General features: G+C 34.8%; 1 protein-coding gene across 1 annotated transcript in view; it reads right to left on the bottom strand.

Annotated features, from left to right (window-relative positions):
- Positions 1-1,236: 1,236 nt before the first annotated feature.
- LOC145680565 (cyclic GMP-AMP synthase-like receptor) overlaps positions 1,237-18,448 on the bottom strand; it is a 43,868-nt gene continuing 26,656 nt past the window's right edge. The window contains exon 2 of the mRNA XM_081751202.1: positions 1,237-4,412. Within this exon, the coding sequence (XP_081607328.1) occupies positions 3,292-4,404 (1,113 nt within the window). The 5' untranslated portion in view covers positions 4,405-4,412 and the 3' untranslated portion in view covers positions 1,237-3,291. The remainder of the gene's footprint in view (positions 4,413-18,448) is intronic.

Here is an 18,448-nt window from a genome sequence, read left to right as displayed (position 1 = left end):
CGCAATAGTTGAGCAGAAATATGTATATTGAAAAAGAAAAAGGTTGTTGATAGGTCTTGTTGATATGGTTGTCAAGATGATATGATTGTCATGAAGGGATATAGTTGATGACACGAAGATATAGATATTCAACAAATGTTTGTGATGTAGTGAATACCTGTAGTCATCTTCCAAAAATAAAAGAAGTGTAAGCTTTTAAATATCTTATAAAAGTCTTGCTGCTCATAATATTATTATTTAATAATAATAATATATATAGATATAAATATTGTCGTTGTAAACTGGAAGATGATTTATCCATAAATGTTTTGAGTTTTAACATTATAAATTGGTGGTGGTGATGGTCGCGGCTGAACCGTGGCGGGCTGTTTGCAGAAAGAGTTAACGATGCACACCCTCGTCGAAGAATCAGCGTCAAGCTACTGTGCTCAAGAGATATGAATGGAGAACCGAACCATCAAACAGATGGCTTTCATCGACCGAAAACCAACAAGAACAAAGAAGGCAGTGCGGATATTTTTAATAGTTTCTATTTTGCTTTTATCTAGTAGGTGGACGGTAGATAGCGGCATGACGTTAGCCATCCCCCTGCGTATCTATGCCCATTGTAATTTCTTAGGAAGTGGGAGGACTCCCTACATATTTTTTGGAGGTTGGGGGACGGTGTCTCCCGCAGTTTTACCCCTTCTTTTAGGTATTTTCCACAAAAAATAAACTGAACATTGGGCATATACACAAACAGATCAGGATGATGCATACGAATATCTCAGACAAAGGAAAGCGTCCACTGGTCATCATCTTGCAAGGCTCCCATCAACTATCTGAGAATTCTTTAGGAGTATTCGCAAGTGAGAAGGCAGATGCAGAACATGCAGTTGAAGCAGGGGCGTCATTTCGGACTTCGCTTGGGGGGGGGGACAAGAGCACCAACGACATAAGATTTTCGCGTTTTGTACTAGTGTATTAGTAGACAATCAATTAAAGTATATGTATTCCTCAAACTCTTGGGAGGGGGAAATTTCCCCCTTCTGCCCCCCTAAATGACGCCCCTGAGTTGAAGGGTGCTCAAATAACCAATAATCGAAGGTGATCTCTCAGGCTCAGCTGCACCCTTTCCCACGATGACAGCCCACTGCATGAAAGGGGGTAAGTGGGTATCAATATATTTTTTATTTACAAACAAAAATACACATTCTTTTTATTATAATGGTACTGACACAGCAATACTGTTTAAAATTCAAATCTTAATTTTCGTTTTATTTATAAATTGATTCAAATCAGAGTATACAATTCCAATAAATTTAACACAATAAAGCATAAGAGAAATTAAAAATGACAACAATAATTTTAAGTTAACAACATTCATTACTTTCAACATCCTATATAATCAGTAATTCCTATTGTTTCAACTCTGAGAAGGAAATGTAGATAAGTCTATATGAATGTTCTTCCATAAGCCATTAAACGTATGTAACTATTTAACATAATTTTGTACACGTATGCAAGAGAGAATCCAATATTGAACGTATTGAACTCAAATATTTTACACTGAAACTTTGTCTTCTCTAATATATAAACAATTACAATTAGAGTCATTACATTCCGTTGAATGAAATAATATAAAATTAGAATTATCTACAACATTGCGTATGTTATGTAAGGAAACAAATTATTACTGAAATAGTTGATCAATAATGAATACAAATTTCGAATAATTAATAATAGGACGCAATTCAATAGTTGCACAAAATAAACATGCAAAGTTAGACGGTAGCCTACAAGTTTAAAGTTTTATAAATACTCTACCATTAGAAATTTAGTTAGTACGTAAATTATGTATATTTAAGCACAAATTAACAGTGAAAAGTCTTATTTGAAGAAGAAAACAAGAATCTGATTGTCTATTGCTCTTTAAAGTCGTGTATTCTTACCTATGGTAAGGTAAAACATGTAAATATGAATATTTTTTCAGTTTTTTTCAACCTGTATTCCAATATGTATTGTAATTAAATTGTCCCTTGTTTAATTATGAGAATTCGATCTTAGCAAGACTGTATCTAGTAGATCTCTGTTTTCTTTGCATCATTTATTAATTCTTAGGCAAGATGCTTATAATTGCAAAAGAAAAGCTTATGAACTATTTTTCTTTTACATGGTATAGCAAAATAAATTACAATGATTCATGATCTACTTAATATATTTAGAAAACAATGTGTAGTATTGTAACATTATTGCACCAAGTAAACACAAATTATCTTTATAAATTAATTTTGGAGAATTCATATTTTTTTAAGTTTTCCCTTTCCGCCTGATGAAATAAATACTGATGCAGGAAATTGTTAGATCTATCATGTATCTGATTAATGTTCTTTACATATAGTACATTTAATATGTGACTGATATAGAGACTCCAAAAGCCAGCTACCATTGGAACAAAGGTTTTTTCTAATATAAAAGCAGAATTTTTGGAAAAAGAAACGGAAATCTTTGCTGATTTGACTTAGAATTTTCTTATTCAAGTACAATCTTTGTGGATTCTAGAAGAAGCTAAAAAAGAGTACCTTTACAACATTCCTCACTTATAAGTTCTATGTTTAGACCGGGGCTGGTTATTTTTATTGATTTTCGACTGACATTACATTAGTGTTGCGCATCTGCAAGATATGCAACCCAACATACCAGAACGATCATGTACTTCCCCTAACCACCTTACATACTACCTAAAAGTTATACATTTTGATGTGTTTAACTGGTTGCTTAAACTTACATAAGAAACATACACAAACTCATTTTTATTTTGATACATAATTTAGTTCGAAAAACACACTATTGTAAGCTTAAGATAAGTTCAGTTTACAAAATTCAAGCGGTGACATTGAAGACTTTTTAGAGGTGGTATGTGCGATTGAAAAGTGGCAATAAGTCGGTTGAAGACCAGCAATGATCGGGAAGTCCTTTGACGTCAAAGACAGACGGAAACTTGCAAAATGTGGCACAAATGATTCATTCAAACGGGCTACTGGCTATCCGAGAGCTTTCCGAAGAACTAAACATCTCGTTAGGCTTCCTGCGAAGCATTTTAACCGCCGATTTGCACATGAGAATAGTGAGTTCACAGTAAACAAGTTGTATACAATGTCTTACATTTATAATGATTTCTATCTCTATAAAGAATGTTGTTAATAATTGACTTCTTATTTCGGTTACTCATAGCTTGTGTTCAGTTAGTGTCAATACATAATGAAAAATTTCAACACTCCTTATGTCAATCGTCACGTTTAATACTTTACATTACTCCAAGTACCTACGAATGAAATCTGGGTTAGAATCCTTCTGTCGATCGAAGCGTTTAATAAATGCGTTTAGCTTCCGATACATCATGTCTAATTTTGCGTCATCTAGCTGCAACAAGTTACATCTTGAATCCCAATAATATTTAATGACACCTTTAAACAAGCAATCCAGCAAGACTCCCAGCATATGCCTAAAAAGGAAACTAAGACTGTTATTCCAGAAGTTCGAACGTTGACGTTTCAATTCCCAAAAAAATAATGTCTTGAGAAAATAACTGGGTAAATCATGTTCCCACCCTTGGTTGTCTCGATACCTTTTCAGTAGTCGCAAAGTGGGCTTTAAGTGTTGTTTATCTCCCAACATGTTCCTTTCTTGTTCAGAGAAACTTGTTCGCCAGCATGTAAGACCTGGAGAATCATTATACGGTTTAGGAACTGCATGCCAATCACCAGAAGGAAATCTAACTCCTGGTCTCCTGTCATAAATCAGACTTTCAGGTATGTGAATTACTACCGAAATATCAATACTGTAATTCATACCATTTGACATAGAGACGTACAGTGTGCATGCGGGACCATGTTCCTCAACACGCACAGATCTCCTGCGATTCTTCACGAACACAATTGATCTTTTAATAACATCTTTTGTCCAGAATCGTACTTTATCTTGTTTCAAGCAATCCAAAAGCCCTATCCAGTTAAGTAGCTCGTTCAAATCTTCATCGTCCTTATATTCTTCAAGATCGCCAAGTAACCTTAATCTTACGTATGAAGCCGGAGCTGCACACAGTGACACCTCAATATTTGTTGGTACCCGTAGAACAAAGTTTACATCAAACTCATTAGCTTTGACTACTCTCGTACCTTCATAATAACTTCCAGTCCAGTAGATATACGGTGAAAGATGTTTAAACAGTGGATCCACTCGTTTCATAGTTTTAAAAATCCTATCTACCAATTCTTTTTGGTCAGCGACAAGCATTTTAGTTTCAGCGTCATCCAATTTAATAATCTCTGCATTGATGTCCTCTAAAACCGTGTCGATTGTGTTTTCATCATCACTGTTGCTCGCGTAGTACCTATGTGAGTATCCAGTCCTATATCTTGACATGTTTCACCCTGTAATAAAACAAATAAATAATTATTTAACTTATATTATAATAAAATGTACTGTTATCTTACAGCACTAATAAACTACACAAGACTTGATTTTGCAAAAGAACCTCTACTTAAATGAGACTATACGCACCGAGTATATGGGTACTCCGGTGCTCAAATACCGATTGGAGATTTTTTTAATAGGTGCTCAGTACCCATTGCATTTTTGAGTTGGTAATCAATTTTGAAATTGCAGTCACATCTTATGTTTTCTAATGTGAGTTTTACCAATGAATATAACCAAGTAGGAAGAACGCAGACTAAAAGCTTGAGTTGATGAGTTGATTTTGAGTTTAAGGTCCCGTTCAATAGCGAGGCTATATGAGACGTGAGTCTACTGATGAACGTGGAATCCCAACCATATGAGCTTCGAGTTTCTCTCGCTAAGGGAGCGTACGTTAACCGCTTAGCCACGAAGAAGCTCACAGAATAATCACATTTGAGAATAAAATCCTAAGGCGATTCTAAGAGTAGCGGGAATGGGGAATAGCGAAAACTTAATAATGAGGAACTGCATAATTAACATCATTTACAACCATTGTTAGGGTAATCAAGTCAAGAAGGCACAGTTAGAAGAAAGTAGAAACGCTTACAAAATTTTAACTGAAACCCAAGCGGGAAAGGAGCATTAGGAAAACTTAAGCCCAGAGAGGACAATATTAAGATAGATCTTACAGAAGTAGAAATCCAAAATACGTAACTGAATCCGGGTAACTAAAGACAGAAGTCAATGGAGAACTTTGTGAATGTGGCATTAAGTCTCTGGGATTCATATGCCATAGAGTAAGTTCATATAATATATTTAATTACGTGAAGCTAATACAATCTATTTAATTACATGATGCTATCTTAAAACTGTAACAACAATCTATGCGGGAAGTTCTTGAATTCAATGCGATTTTTAATAATAATGTATATTTGCAAATACAATTAGATAAATGAGGTTTGTATAAATTACATTAATAAGCGATTTGAGACCTTTTATTCTGCTTCGGAAACGAAACCACCTGTTCTTTGTCAATTCGGGCATGCTGACCACAGATGTGAAAACCATTTTTCCGTATCATGTCAGGTTTTTATGTAAAATCAAAAATAAAATTTTATGCAAAATATGGAAATTCTATTATATACGTAGTAATTAGCAAACAAAATACAAGATACTTTCCACATGACAAAATATAGGCTCTATTTTTGCTACAAAATAAAAACATTTGAAATATTCCTTACTACACAAGTAATACAATATAATAACATTTGTTAATACTGTTTACGGCATGTGTGATATATGAAAATAACAATGGCTTCACTGTTTTTGTTCATAATCCTCATGCTTGAACTTTGCGACACTTCGATGCTCTGCGATGCTTAACAGTGGAATCTCTCTTTAAGCAACAACAATCGTCACTGTGAGGCTTATGGCTATTTTTACTTGAAGTTACAACGGTATGTTGTATGTTGTATATTTCCTTATTATGTTGTACTAGTATCTATCTGTACTGGTCTTAGGAATACGATCAGAGGTGCAATAACGAAGCAGATTTTGTAAAAGGAAGAAAAGGAAATTGTAATGAGTATTATTGTTCCTCAGTTACGGTATTGAATTAAATAAATAGAAGGATGATAGATTGAAGATTAGGAAGTTCTCAGGACAATTGATGTTAAAGGAATTATAAGTTTGTATCCTGAACACTAAGCGAAGGTAAAAATAAATGGTATTTACGTTATAATGTTCTTTTATATATATTGAGGCTCAAGTGATATTTATTAGGAACCACGGGAAAGGAAAAAAATATAAGATTATTGTTCCATATTTAAATGGTGCCTTCATACCGGGAATTAGTGTATCGTTCCGAAGCAGAGTAACAACGAACACAATTGAGTCCAATATTTATGTTACCGTTTTAAGAAGTGGTAAGCAAATATACAGAGGTATGTCGGAAACAGAAGGTGTCCAAGACAGACTTATACAAAGGGAGATTCCTGCTCGTGAAAGTATGACAGATCTCTTAAAGCAGATATCTTGTCAAATGTATCAACTTCAGCAGAAAATGGTGACTCATCAGCAGTTTGAGGAATTCCAGCAGGTAAATCATCAGCAATTTGAGGAATCCAACAGAAAATGTTAACTCAACAACAATTTGAAGAATTCCAGCAGGTAAATCATCAGCAATTTGAGGAATTCCAACAGAAAATGGTAACTCAACAACAATTTGAGGAATTCCAGCAGAAAATGGTAACTCACCAGCAGTTTGAGGAGTTCCAGCAGAAAATGGTAACTCAACAACAGTTTAATGAATTCCAGCAGGTAACTCATCAACAATTTAAGGACTCAATAAAGCGACTGCAACTTAAAATTGAGGAACGACTTGAAGATAAAATGGACCAATTACAATGCAAAATAGAAGGTCAATTGGAGGAGCAAATTTCTACGAGATTCAAGCAGTATGATCAAAAGATGGAACGAGTGTCCCAAAATTATACTGAAATACAGGAGGTGGTTAAAGTAATGGAATCAGTGATTAATGAACTCAACCGAGAACTTTTCACATCCGAGAACTTAGAGAGGATATGAATTGTTTTCAAGAGGGGTACAAGTCTACTAAGGGAGAGCACGACGGTGGACATAGACATCAGTCCCACGGTGAACATAGAAATCAGGCTTCAGAAACAGTAATCCCTCGCGACGGTGGATATAGAAATCAGCCTCTTTTTAAGGAACCAGAACCAGTAACACCTCATCGAGTTTTTGAGGACAGTGAGTCGTCGGGATATAGCGAAGGAAGTACAAAAGATGGAAGAAGAAAGAAACATTCATCTTGTAGGAATCCAAAATATTATGGTAAATATAAATGTTTAAAATCCCATAATAATGACAGACATTTGCGATTTAGCGAGGTAAAATCATTGACAAAATTTAGCGGTGGGCCCGATGATATACCTGCACGGGTATTTATCGAGAAGTTTGAGGACGAATGTGAATTAATAGGAATAAAGGAGTCAAAATTCTTGAAGATCCTTCCACATGTCCTACAGCCACCATGTTTAACGTGGTTCAAAGCAATCAGAGAAAATCTTCATGCTTATTCCGATTTTAAAGTTGCTTTATTATCCAATTATGAAAATGACTTTATGCTTGCCAACAGAGATGCTTTATTACGTACCAAGGTCTTCGATCCGCGAAGCCACAAGAATGTCACGGAATTTGTAGTATCGACGTTTAAAAGCTCTAAATCCTAATCATCCTGAATCGCGTATAATTGCTTCTATTCGCATCCTATTGCCGTTTCGATTGCAACAAATGCTAATGTCTGCACAATGCGTCAATTTTAGTCATGTGGTCATGCTAGTGCAGAACTTTGAAAGCCAATATTAAGGTTCATTTTGTAACTCCGTATCACCCCAGCAGTTCAATAGTGGAAAATATCCATCGAAATCTTGGGATGTTATTTCGACATTGCTGTCGTAACAAACATAATGAATGGATCAAATACGTTACTGAAATTACGTATTTCTTAAACTATTCAGTGTCGGATACATTAGGAGTGGCACCCGCTAATATCCATAATGGAACTGATTTTATTTCGCCAATAGAACGGCATTTTGGAATTCGACTGGACGATAAAAATGAAGTAGATTATTCTCATCTAGTGAGTATGATACACTTTCGTAGGATTCGAAAATTCAATTCTCGAAATCAGAAAACCGAGGAACAACAGAAAGGTAAAGTTAAAATTAAGTCTAACGATCTGGTGTTTGTGAGATTACATCCACAAAGTGACGCTTCATTAAAAAGAATCTGTAAATTCTGTGACTTGTATGCTGGACCATATTTGTGTACGAAGCAAATTAACCCTAAAGTATTTGAATTAATGGACATGAAAACAGGAAAAATTTTAGGATTACGAAATGTCGATGAAATAAAGTTATGATAGCCTACCGAAAGTACTAGAAAAAAATGGATGGACTTAGTCAAAATTGTAGTCCCTTCTGAGATTATAAGTAAAATTAATATAAATAATGTCTGAAAGAGGGAACTTAATCTCAAATGAGATAAAAGCAGTGTTTCGTAGTTATATAACTTAGTTATTGTATTTTTCTTTATGTTCTTTTATCTTTAACTATTTATCTAGTATAGCAATTATTTCTTTAAATGTTAATGTGTACTATATTGTTTTATTACGTTCATAATATTATAATTACTCCTTAATCACTTTATGTGTTATATATATATATATATATATATATATATATATATATATATATATATATATATATATATATTCGTGTAGTATGTTTATTCTGTGTTTACATTTTAATGAACGCTAAACGAAGGTAAATGGATCAATTTTAATAGAGAATATGTTTATATTTAACTCTTTGTAATTATGCTCAATTTCATGCATTAAACGATATACCTTATATTACATATATCCAATGAATGTAAAAATAATTGTGGACCGTATCATCATTGTCATTTTTCAGTTGATACACCTTGTTATCAATATTATAACGTGAGGCTAAAGAATATGCTTAATTATGAGATTAATATATGTGATTTTGATGTAAAATGTAATCTTAGATATATACAAGGGTCGTTCAAAATGTGTATTGTATTACGGTCCAGGATTCTTTTCATTTATTGTTAATCAATACATGAAATCCCTGTTCGTGACGCCATATACAACGGTATGTTGTATGTTGTATATTTTCTTATTATGTTGTACTATTATCTATCTGTATTGGTCTTAGGAATACGATCAGAGGTGCAATAACGAAGCAGATTTTGTAAAAGGAAGAAAAGGAAATTGTAATGAGTATTATTGTTCCTTAGTTACGGTATTGAATTAAATAAATAGAAGGATGATAGATTGAAGATTAGGAAGTTCTCAGGACAATTGATGTTAAAGAAATTATAAATTTGTATCCTGAACACTAAGCGAAGGTAAAAACAAATGGTATTTACGTTATAATGTTCTTTTATATATATTGAGGCTCAAGTGATATTTATTAAGAACCACGGGAAATATAAGATTATTGTTCCAAAGTTACACAACTTTAACAGGCGAACACGAAATTAACTGAACTGTTTGCTGCCGCGTAGTGCTTTCAAATGGGTCAGATCAGGCTTTCATGGGTCAGGAGTCGAGTCAAGCCTGCTTGAGACACGGGTCGGGTGAGGTCACCTACGCTAGGGTCAGGGCTGCTCTAGCCACGGGTCGGCTCGGGTCAACTTTCTTATGCGCCGTTTCTCGATTATGAAAGTGATCAAAAATCGGTTGCGTTCATCGCTTGGACAAGATTTGTTGGAAGACTTTATTCTTTTATACATAGAAAGATCATATACGTTTGATTACGACAAAGTGATTGACAATCTTGTATCTAGCTCCAAAGAATTAGGTAGATATTTGAAATTGTGAGTGTAACTGGGGCATAATGAAGATATTAATATTAGGATACATTTCTGGCATTCATATTAATATTATATTATATTAGGTTACAGTATGCAATTCAGTAGAAAATTTCAACCAATTTGATATTAGAACTGATTTATGAGGAAAGAAACTTACATTGTTTCTGTCAGTGCTTTAATTATTTAGTGTTTCAAAGTTGACTTATTAGTTTTTACTTATTGCACATGTATATGTTTTGGGTTTTCTAAAACATGACATTCATTTGTTTAAATAAATGGTTTAAATGCATTACATAAAATAACAATAGCACTATATAAATAACTGAAAGCACTAATTCCGGTATTGTGTGTGTTTACAATAAAAAATGATAATGCCAATTACACACTGTATGAGTTACTATTAAAATGTTCCTACTTCAGATTTTTTGTAATTAATGTTTTGCTATTGTATGAATATATGGGATACTATTTATGGGTTCGAAGATGGACTTCTATATGTAATACATATGAAGAATGCCAAGTATATTTTTTTACATTTTTATACAGTGGGTCCTCATTTTAGTTTAGCAGGGTGGGTCCTATGGTTGCCAGTCCGCCCCTGAAAGCAATTTTGCCACGTTTGAGAAACTGTTTCCAAACAAAAGGTCTGTTCTCAAAAAGAGTATTACCTGGAGTATGAACTCAAGAACAAACGTAACTTACTACCTACACTTACTAAACGTATGTGTTTAATCGAAGTTCGTGGCGAATGACAGCTCAACCTTCATTCGACAACTGCGGGTGAAATACCCACAAGTTCGACTGAGAAACTTTGATACTTCTGCTTCACAAAACGACGATTTTCCTTAGAATATGAATACTATCTCATCGTTTGTTTCTCTAATTGAAACCTTGTATATGTGAATGTATTCCTCTCTGCCACCATATTAGAATCTCTCTTCTCTCTATGTCGTTCGCCACGAACTTTGATTAAAGCATACGTTTACTAACTGTAGGTAGTAAGTTACGTTTCTTCTTGAGTTTATACTACTGTCTCTTTGAGAACAAACCTGCTTTGTTCGGAAACAGCTTCTCAAACGTGACAAAATGGAAGGAGTATATTACGTCGCAGCAGCAATGAGTTGACAAAGATTGTTTTGGATAAGGCAAGGGGGAGGGGGAGGAATTGAAAACCAGACGTAACTCATTACTCAAGGTGTAAGTTGGGTTGCCTATGCATCTGCAAAACAGTATGTTGTGGCAATTTCAGTGGCAAAGCCTTGTATCAGTTTCTGTGGAGCGATCTGTACAAGCCACGTAGTCTGGGTGAAAGAACGCCGATTTCAAGAATGAGAGAGTATATGGCTATTCTGGGAAAGGATTAGGTAGTGTAGTGGTCAATTCATTGATTCGAAAGATCCAGGATTCAAGTCCCGGCTCGCTTACGCATTTTTCCCTCTTTGTGTCACGATACAAGTCTCATTTACTCTCTTCAAATTCCGGATCAGTTTCTTTGTTATAATAAGAGCATATATATTTGTCAGTAAGACTATTCATGGCTTTGAATTGAATATTTTAACAAAAGTAACACTGACCAAAGCTTAAAACCCACTTTATTTTAAATTATAATTTGTAACGGTTTAGGATGTCTAACATATCCTTCTTCAGACACTATCGACAATAAATGAAAATACAGACATATATATAGTCATTGTTATAAAAGAGTTTAAATTCATTTAACAGAGGCCTTCAGCCAATTCCGTAAGTCTTCTTGTTCATTTTCCAACTAATCACGTTCCGTCATTTTTGGTTCTTATAAGGGCCTTTCTTTTATTTTCTTCTTGTCTATGCTATCCAAACTTCCTTGCCATAATTCATTAATAAGTAAGCCTCCTGTCCAGTTCATCAGTTTATCTCTTCCTACTTCTTTATCCAATCTGCTTCTTTCCACTTCCTTATTCTCATTCTTTTCTCCATCTCCAATACTACAGTGCGGTAAAGGTATAATGCAGGACAAAGACACTGTGCTAGCAGCCACACAATCCACAACCACCTATTCGCCATGAGCTACAGAAGCCATCGGCCAACGCGAGTACCTCTTCTAACCGCACAACACAGGAAAAAACGTTTAGCATTAAAAAAACGCCACTGGACCGTGGAAATGTGGAAAAAGTTTGCCTGGACAGATGAGTCACGTTTCACATTGGTACATGCTGGTCGGGTACGGGTGCGTCGCCAACCGCACGAGGCAATGGATCCATCGTGCCAGCAGGGAACTGTACAGGCCGGTGGTGGTAATAGTCTCATCTGGAACATGTTTACGTGGACTGAAATGGGTCCCCTAATACGTGTAGGCGAATGCTACTGCTATCTTATGGAGGACCATGTCCTGTCATTTGCTCGGCTGCAACATCCGGATGGTGACCTCATTTTTTAGCAGTACAATACGCCGGCCCACCGCTCTAAAATGGGAGCAGACTCGTTTGACGAGCACTCCACTGATCTGGCAACAGTTCCCTGGCCATCATGGTCACCGAACCTCAATCCCATCGAACTCATCTGGGATGCCATGGAATGACGCCTTCGGGCTGTGGACCCTCTTCCGAACAACCTGCGGGCGCTGTGGGAGACTTTGGAACAAGATATGAACTGAGATGACACAACACTTCAGGCGCCTCGTGGATCCATGCCGCGGCAGGTAGCCGCCTTTATCAGAGCGAAAGGTAGTGCTACACGGTATTAGGTTAGGGTGACCAACCGTCCCGTAAAAACGGGATTGTCCCGTTTTTTCACAACCATTCCCAGTGTCCCGAAAAATTCTTCCGGGACGCCAAAATGTCCCGTATTTACGTACATTGAGTACAAAAAAACTTTCCAATCGCTAAAATTTCCTAATTTATATTATTACTTTCTAAACTATGTGATTATATTGGAATGTGTCTAATTACTGAGAAACGTCATTACGATGTTTCCGATATTGGATGTGGTGGCTGCACTGTTTTCCCTCCTAGGCCTCCCAAATCTGCAAATGACAGTGCAAGGGGCTGAAAGTCTTACGGAAAACAAATGTTACCTGTTTTTACTTTCTGTTTCGGGTGGTGAAAGATTGAGGCGCCGTGATTTGACTAAGATGTAATACCCTTCGAAAGGGGAACAAAGGTATAGAACTATAAAGGTGATAGTAAGAAGAAAACTAGTTGTAAGTGAAATAATGTTTAAAAGTAAGAAAAAGCAAATAAAGGGAGTTGGAATCCGATGCTGAGAGTAATTATAAATCCTGTCGGTAACAGATTTGATCGCTCCAGCCGAAAACTCGATACATGCATTTAACATTGTCGTTGCCTATCTTGCCGTTGAGTAATATTATCTTCGGTCAGAGTGAGTCAAACTTCAAATCAAATAGAATGTGCTGCGGTTGTTTTTATTGTGAAAACGAATTGTTTCTTCTGTTACGTTCCGCACTATCTGCTTAACAATGCCTAAGCGTGTATGCAAGTTTAAGGAGGAGTATTCTAAGGAGTGGAACTATATTAAAAATGGACGATTTGACAATGAAATCGAGTGCACAGTTTGCAGCAGTATTTTTTGTATTGGACACAGTGGTCGTACAGATATACAACAACCCATCAAAACAGTGAAACATAGAAACAGACTGAGTGCGCCAAGTTGCAGTAAGTCTGTTAACAATTATTTTATAAAACAAGAATCAGGTGAAGAAAGAAAAGTGAGAGCTACTGAGCTAACTCAGGCCTACCATACGATAAAACATGATCACAATTTTCGGTCAAATGATCAATCGCATCGAAGTTCAGTTCTGACAACAAAGTAATCGGCCCTGGTGTTTTAGCTCCATTTACTGTAGTTTGAAAATATTGAAGAGATAAATAAATCCCCCTTTTATGGCATTTCAACAGATGCGAGTAATCATAAAGCTATCAAAATCTTTCCTTTTGTAATTCAGTTTTTTGACATAAACGAAGAGTAAAGTCAAAGTTGCTTCCTTGCCCTGTGAAACGTCAGACGAGATACCTACTGTAATTTCTGCTTGAACTGTATTGATGAGTTTAAATCAGGGGGTAAAAGTGGATCTGAAAAGGTAGGGGGACGGTAGGTAGCGGCATGACGTCACACCGTCCCCCTGCCTATCTTTGCCCATTGTGATTTTTTAGGAACGGGGACGCCGTACATGTTTTTTGCAGGTGGGGGAATGGCGTCTCCCCGCGTTCGCCCTCACTTTTACCCCTGATTTAAATTAAATAAAAACAATTGCATTGCGTTTTGTGGTGACACTACAAACATAAATATTGGTAGTTTGAATAGACAGGAAAAATGTAATGTGTTTACATGGAAATATTGAAGGTGTGGGTTGACCAGCACATATCTTACATAACTGCATAGGGACGTCATTTAGGGAGGGCAGGAGGAGACAACTGCCCTCTCCAAGAGTTTGGGGAATATATATACTTTAATCGATTACCTACTAATACACTAGTACAAAACTTGAGAGTGTTATAGCAAAGTCTGAAATGACGCCCCTGAGGTACAGCTGCTGACAGATTAAGTTGTAACATGGAAAGTATTGTTGTCAGGCTCTTCTCTTATTTCTCTGTATACACGGTACAAACAGAGAGGCTAAAAGAATTTTGTGAAATGGTTGATGTTGAATTTGGAACTATTTTATCACATTCCATAACTCGTTGGTTTTCTTTGATGCCTGCAGTAGAACGAATTTTAAAACTGTTTCATGCTTTAAAGGGTTCTTTCTAAGCGAGGAGAAAGCTCATAAGATTTTGCTTACGTTTTTAAATAATTCTTTAAGTGAAGCATTTTTATGGTTTATCCATAGCCAGCTTAGTACTTTCCACCACGGAATTAAGATAATTGAAGGAAGTGCAAGAAGTGTTATAGAGGTCAATGATGTATTGGAAGGCATGCTTAAAAACACTCCAGTGTCACGAAAAGTGGGTTTGTTTTTTCAAAACCCATACTAGGTCTCAATAGCACTCTGAATTTTTACAGATATATCAATATGTGTTTGGGATCCCTGCCCATAATGGCAATACTGAAAGAATTTTCACTCATGAATATTCAGTGGACAGATGAAAGAAACAGGAGACCCTTTCTGAAATTCTTCAAGTACTATACAATTTAGAAATGAACCGTTGTAACTTTTATAACTTTGTATTAGAAAAGAAGGAAGTTTTAAAGATGGCTAGGACAAAGCTATCTCATGAATTTACTTCATGAAATAAACTCATGTTTTGCATTACATTATTCTCATGAATATGCCCAAGGACGCCCATGTTGTGGTTTCCAAGGATGGGGGGAGAGTATAAGCGACATTTCAAATATAGTTTTAAATTTTGCTGTAACTAATGTAAAAATTCTATTAGGTTTTAGATATTTCCAAGCGCCCCACCTTGCCCCCCTGATGGGCGCCCTTGATTATACTTCATCTTATTCATTTTAATAATTGAGAAATATTTCATATAAGAGTATTTTAGTAATGTTTTTAAATATTTCATTGTTTTTGATTTTACTACCTTTTCAACAGGTTATAAAACGAAAAAGTAGAAATTTGTCCTTTTTGTGAGAGATACAAAAAGAGAAAGAGAGAACGGAGAGGCTAAACAATATATTTATGGGAGCAACCTATCCAGAAGTAAAAGGTGTCCCGTTTTTTCTAGTTGACGATTTGGTCACCCTATATTAGGTAGGTGTCTCTAATTCAACTGGTGATCAATGTTTAATCTATTTAGAGCTATCCTTACAAAAATAAGAAAAAGGGACGAAAGTATAGTGAGTGCTCAGAGGACAAGTCCGTTCTCTAATTACAAGGTACTGAACTACTGGAACTACAATATTTGTCTTTTCCACTATGTGTATCTTTACAGATGTAGCCTGCTCTTATTCTTGGGTTTTCGACTTTCTATGGAAAGTCCGGCCTTGAAGAGCTGGAAGATGATTTCTTCATAAGTGTTTTGAGTTTTAACATTATAAATTGGTAGTGGTGGTCGCGGTAAAACCATACCAGGCTGTTAGCAGAAAAAGCAAATTCGGAATCCACACTCTCGTCGAAGGATCGGCGTCAAGCCAATGTGTTCAAGAGGCAGGAATAGAGTTCTGAACAATTAAACACTGGCTTCGGAATTAAAAAGAGAAAATAAAATAGAATAAACACCGGTATTAAGAAAAAAGCGCAACTTTCATCAACTAAAGACAAACAAGAACAAAGAAGGCAGTGCAGATTATTCTTAACAGTTTCTATTTTTCTTTCATCTATTTTAAAGATATTTTCCACAAAAAACAAACAGAACACTGGACATATACACAAGCAGATGAGGACAATGCACGCCTTCTTAGACGAAGGAAAACGTTCACTAGTTACCCTCTAGCAAGGCTCTCATCAACCATCGGAGAATTCTGTAGTGGTATTCGCAAGTAAAGAGATAGGCGCAGAATACGCAGTTGAAGGGTGATCAAATAAATGATCGAAGCTGATCTCTCTGGGTCAGCTGCACCCTCCGCCACGATGACAGTCCACAGCAAGTGGGTATCAACATTTATTATTATTATTATTATTATTATTATTATTATTATTATTATTATTATTATTATTATTATTATTATTATTATTATTATTATTTACAAACAGTACAGACACACATTCTTTTTACTATAATGGTAATGTTACAGCAATACTGTATAAAATTCACAGTCTTAAATTACGTTTTATTTATAAATTTATTACAAATCAAAGTATACAATTCTAATAAAAGTTAACATAATAAAGCGTAAAGGTAATTAAAAATGACAACAATAATTTTACAATTAACAACATTCATTACTTTCAATACCTTACACAATCAGTTTCTACCACAGAAAAGTATTATTCCTATTGTTTCAACTCTGAGAAGGAAATGCAGATTAAGTTTATATGAATTTCCTTTAAGCCATTAAATGTATGTAACCAATAAACATAATTGTATGTACGTATGCAAGAGAGAACCCAATATTGAATGTATTGAACTCGAATATTTTACCTGAAACTTTGTCTTCTCTAGTGTATAAACAAGACCTGGGCAGTAACAATTATAATTTGTTTCTAATTACAGTTAGTACATTCCGTTGAATGAAATAATATAAAATTAGAATTATCTACAATATTGCGGATGTTATGTAGGCATATTATTATTAAAATAGTTGATCAATAATGAATATAAATTTCGAATGATTAAAGCCGTGTATTCTTATCCGTAAGATATGGTAAAACACGTGAATACAATATGAATCTCATTTCATTTTTTAAAATCTGTATTTAAAATTTATCTATCTATCTATCTATCTATCTATCTATCTATCTATCTATATATATATATATATATATATATATATATATATATATATATATATATATATACATATATATATATATATATATATATATATATATATATATATATATATATATATATATATATATATATATATATATATATCGACGTTGGCATTTCCACAGTGCGATTATTGAATTAGACCAAGTATACGGTATATATCAACTACCTATAAGGTTCAAATATTATAGGAATGGCAAGTTAAAATATACAACTAAATTACATGAAACTTACCAAGGATAAATAAACACAACATTTATTTTATTTCTGAACATTTTAAATAATTATCATTCATTAGTAATCCAACTCAGTTGTGTATCTTTAGGCCTAATTTTAAGTGAAATAGAATCATTAAAAAAAACTCGAACCTGAGATTTAAGTTAATTTAAATTATTCCTAACCCATGCATGCCCAGAAAGTGAATTTCAAATGTCCATCTGTTCGTTCGTTCGTCTATCTGACCCCCGTGAAGTTAGCGACCAAAAGTTTAATAAATCGATATTTTTTTAGAGTTCTGAGTAGCACTCAAAGAGTTCTAGAGTTCTTGATAGGTTAGACCAATAGTTCTGGGTAAATAAAGATTTTATAGCGATTTTAAAATGTTGGTGCTAACTTCACGCAACACCAAAAATCTTAAAATGTCTTTATTTTTTTAGAGTTCTGAGAAGCACTCAAAGAGTTCTAGAGTTCTTGATAGGTTAGACCAATAGTTCTGGGTAAATAAAGATTTTATAGCGATTTTAAAATTTTTGGTGCTAACTTCACGCAACACCAAAAATCTTAAAATGTCTTTAGTTTTTTAGAGTTCTGAGTAGCACTCAAAGAGTTCTAGAGTTCTTGATAGGTTAGACCAATAGTTCTGGGTAAATAAAGATTTTATAGCGATTTTAACATTTTGGTGCTAACTTCACGCAACACCAAAAATCTTAAAATGTCTTTATTTTTTTAGAGTTCTGAGAAGCACTCAAAGAGTTCTAGAGTTCTTGATAGGTTAGACCAATAGTTCTGGGTAAATAAAGATTTTATAGCGATTTTAAAATTTTTGGTGCTAACTTCACGCAACACCAAAAATCTTAAAATCTCTATATTTTTTAGAGTTCTGAGAAGCACTCAAAGAGTTCTAGAGTTCTTGATAAGTTAGACCAATAGTTCTGGGTAAATAAAGATTTTATAGCGATTTTAAAATTTTTGGTGCTAACTTCACGCAACACCAA

Source organism: Thermobia domestica, chromosome 3 (genome assembly GCF_964235325.1).
Source record: "Thermobia domestica chromosome 3, izTheDome1.hap1.1, whole genome shotgun sequence".
Lineage (NCBI taxonomy): Eukaryota > Metazoa > Arthropoda > Insecta > Zygentoma > Lepismatidae > Thermobia > Thermobia domestica.
Note: the sequence above shows the minus strand (reverse complement) of the source record. Positions and strands in the feature narration are given on the sequence as shown.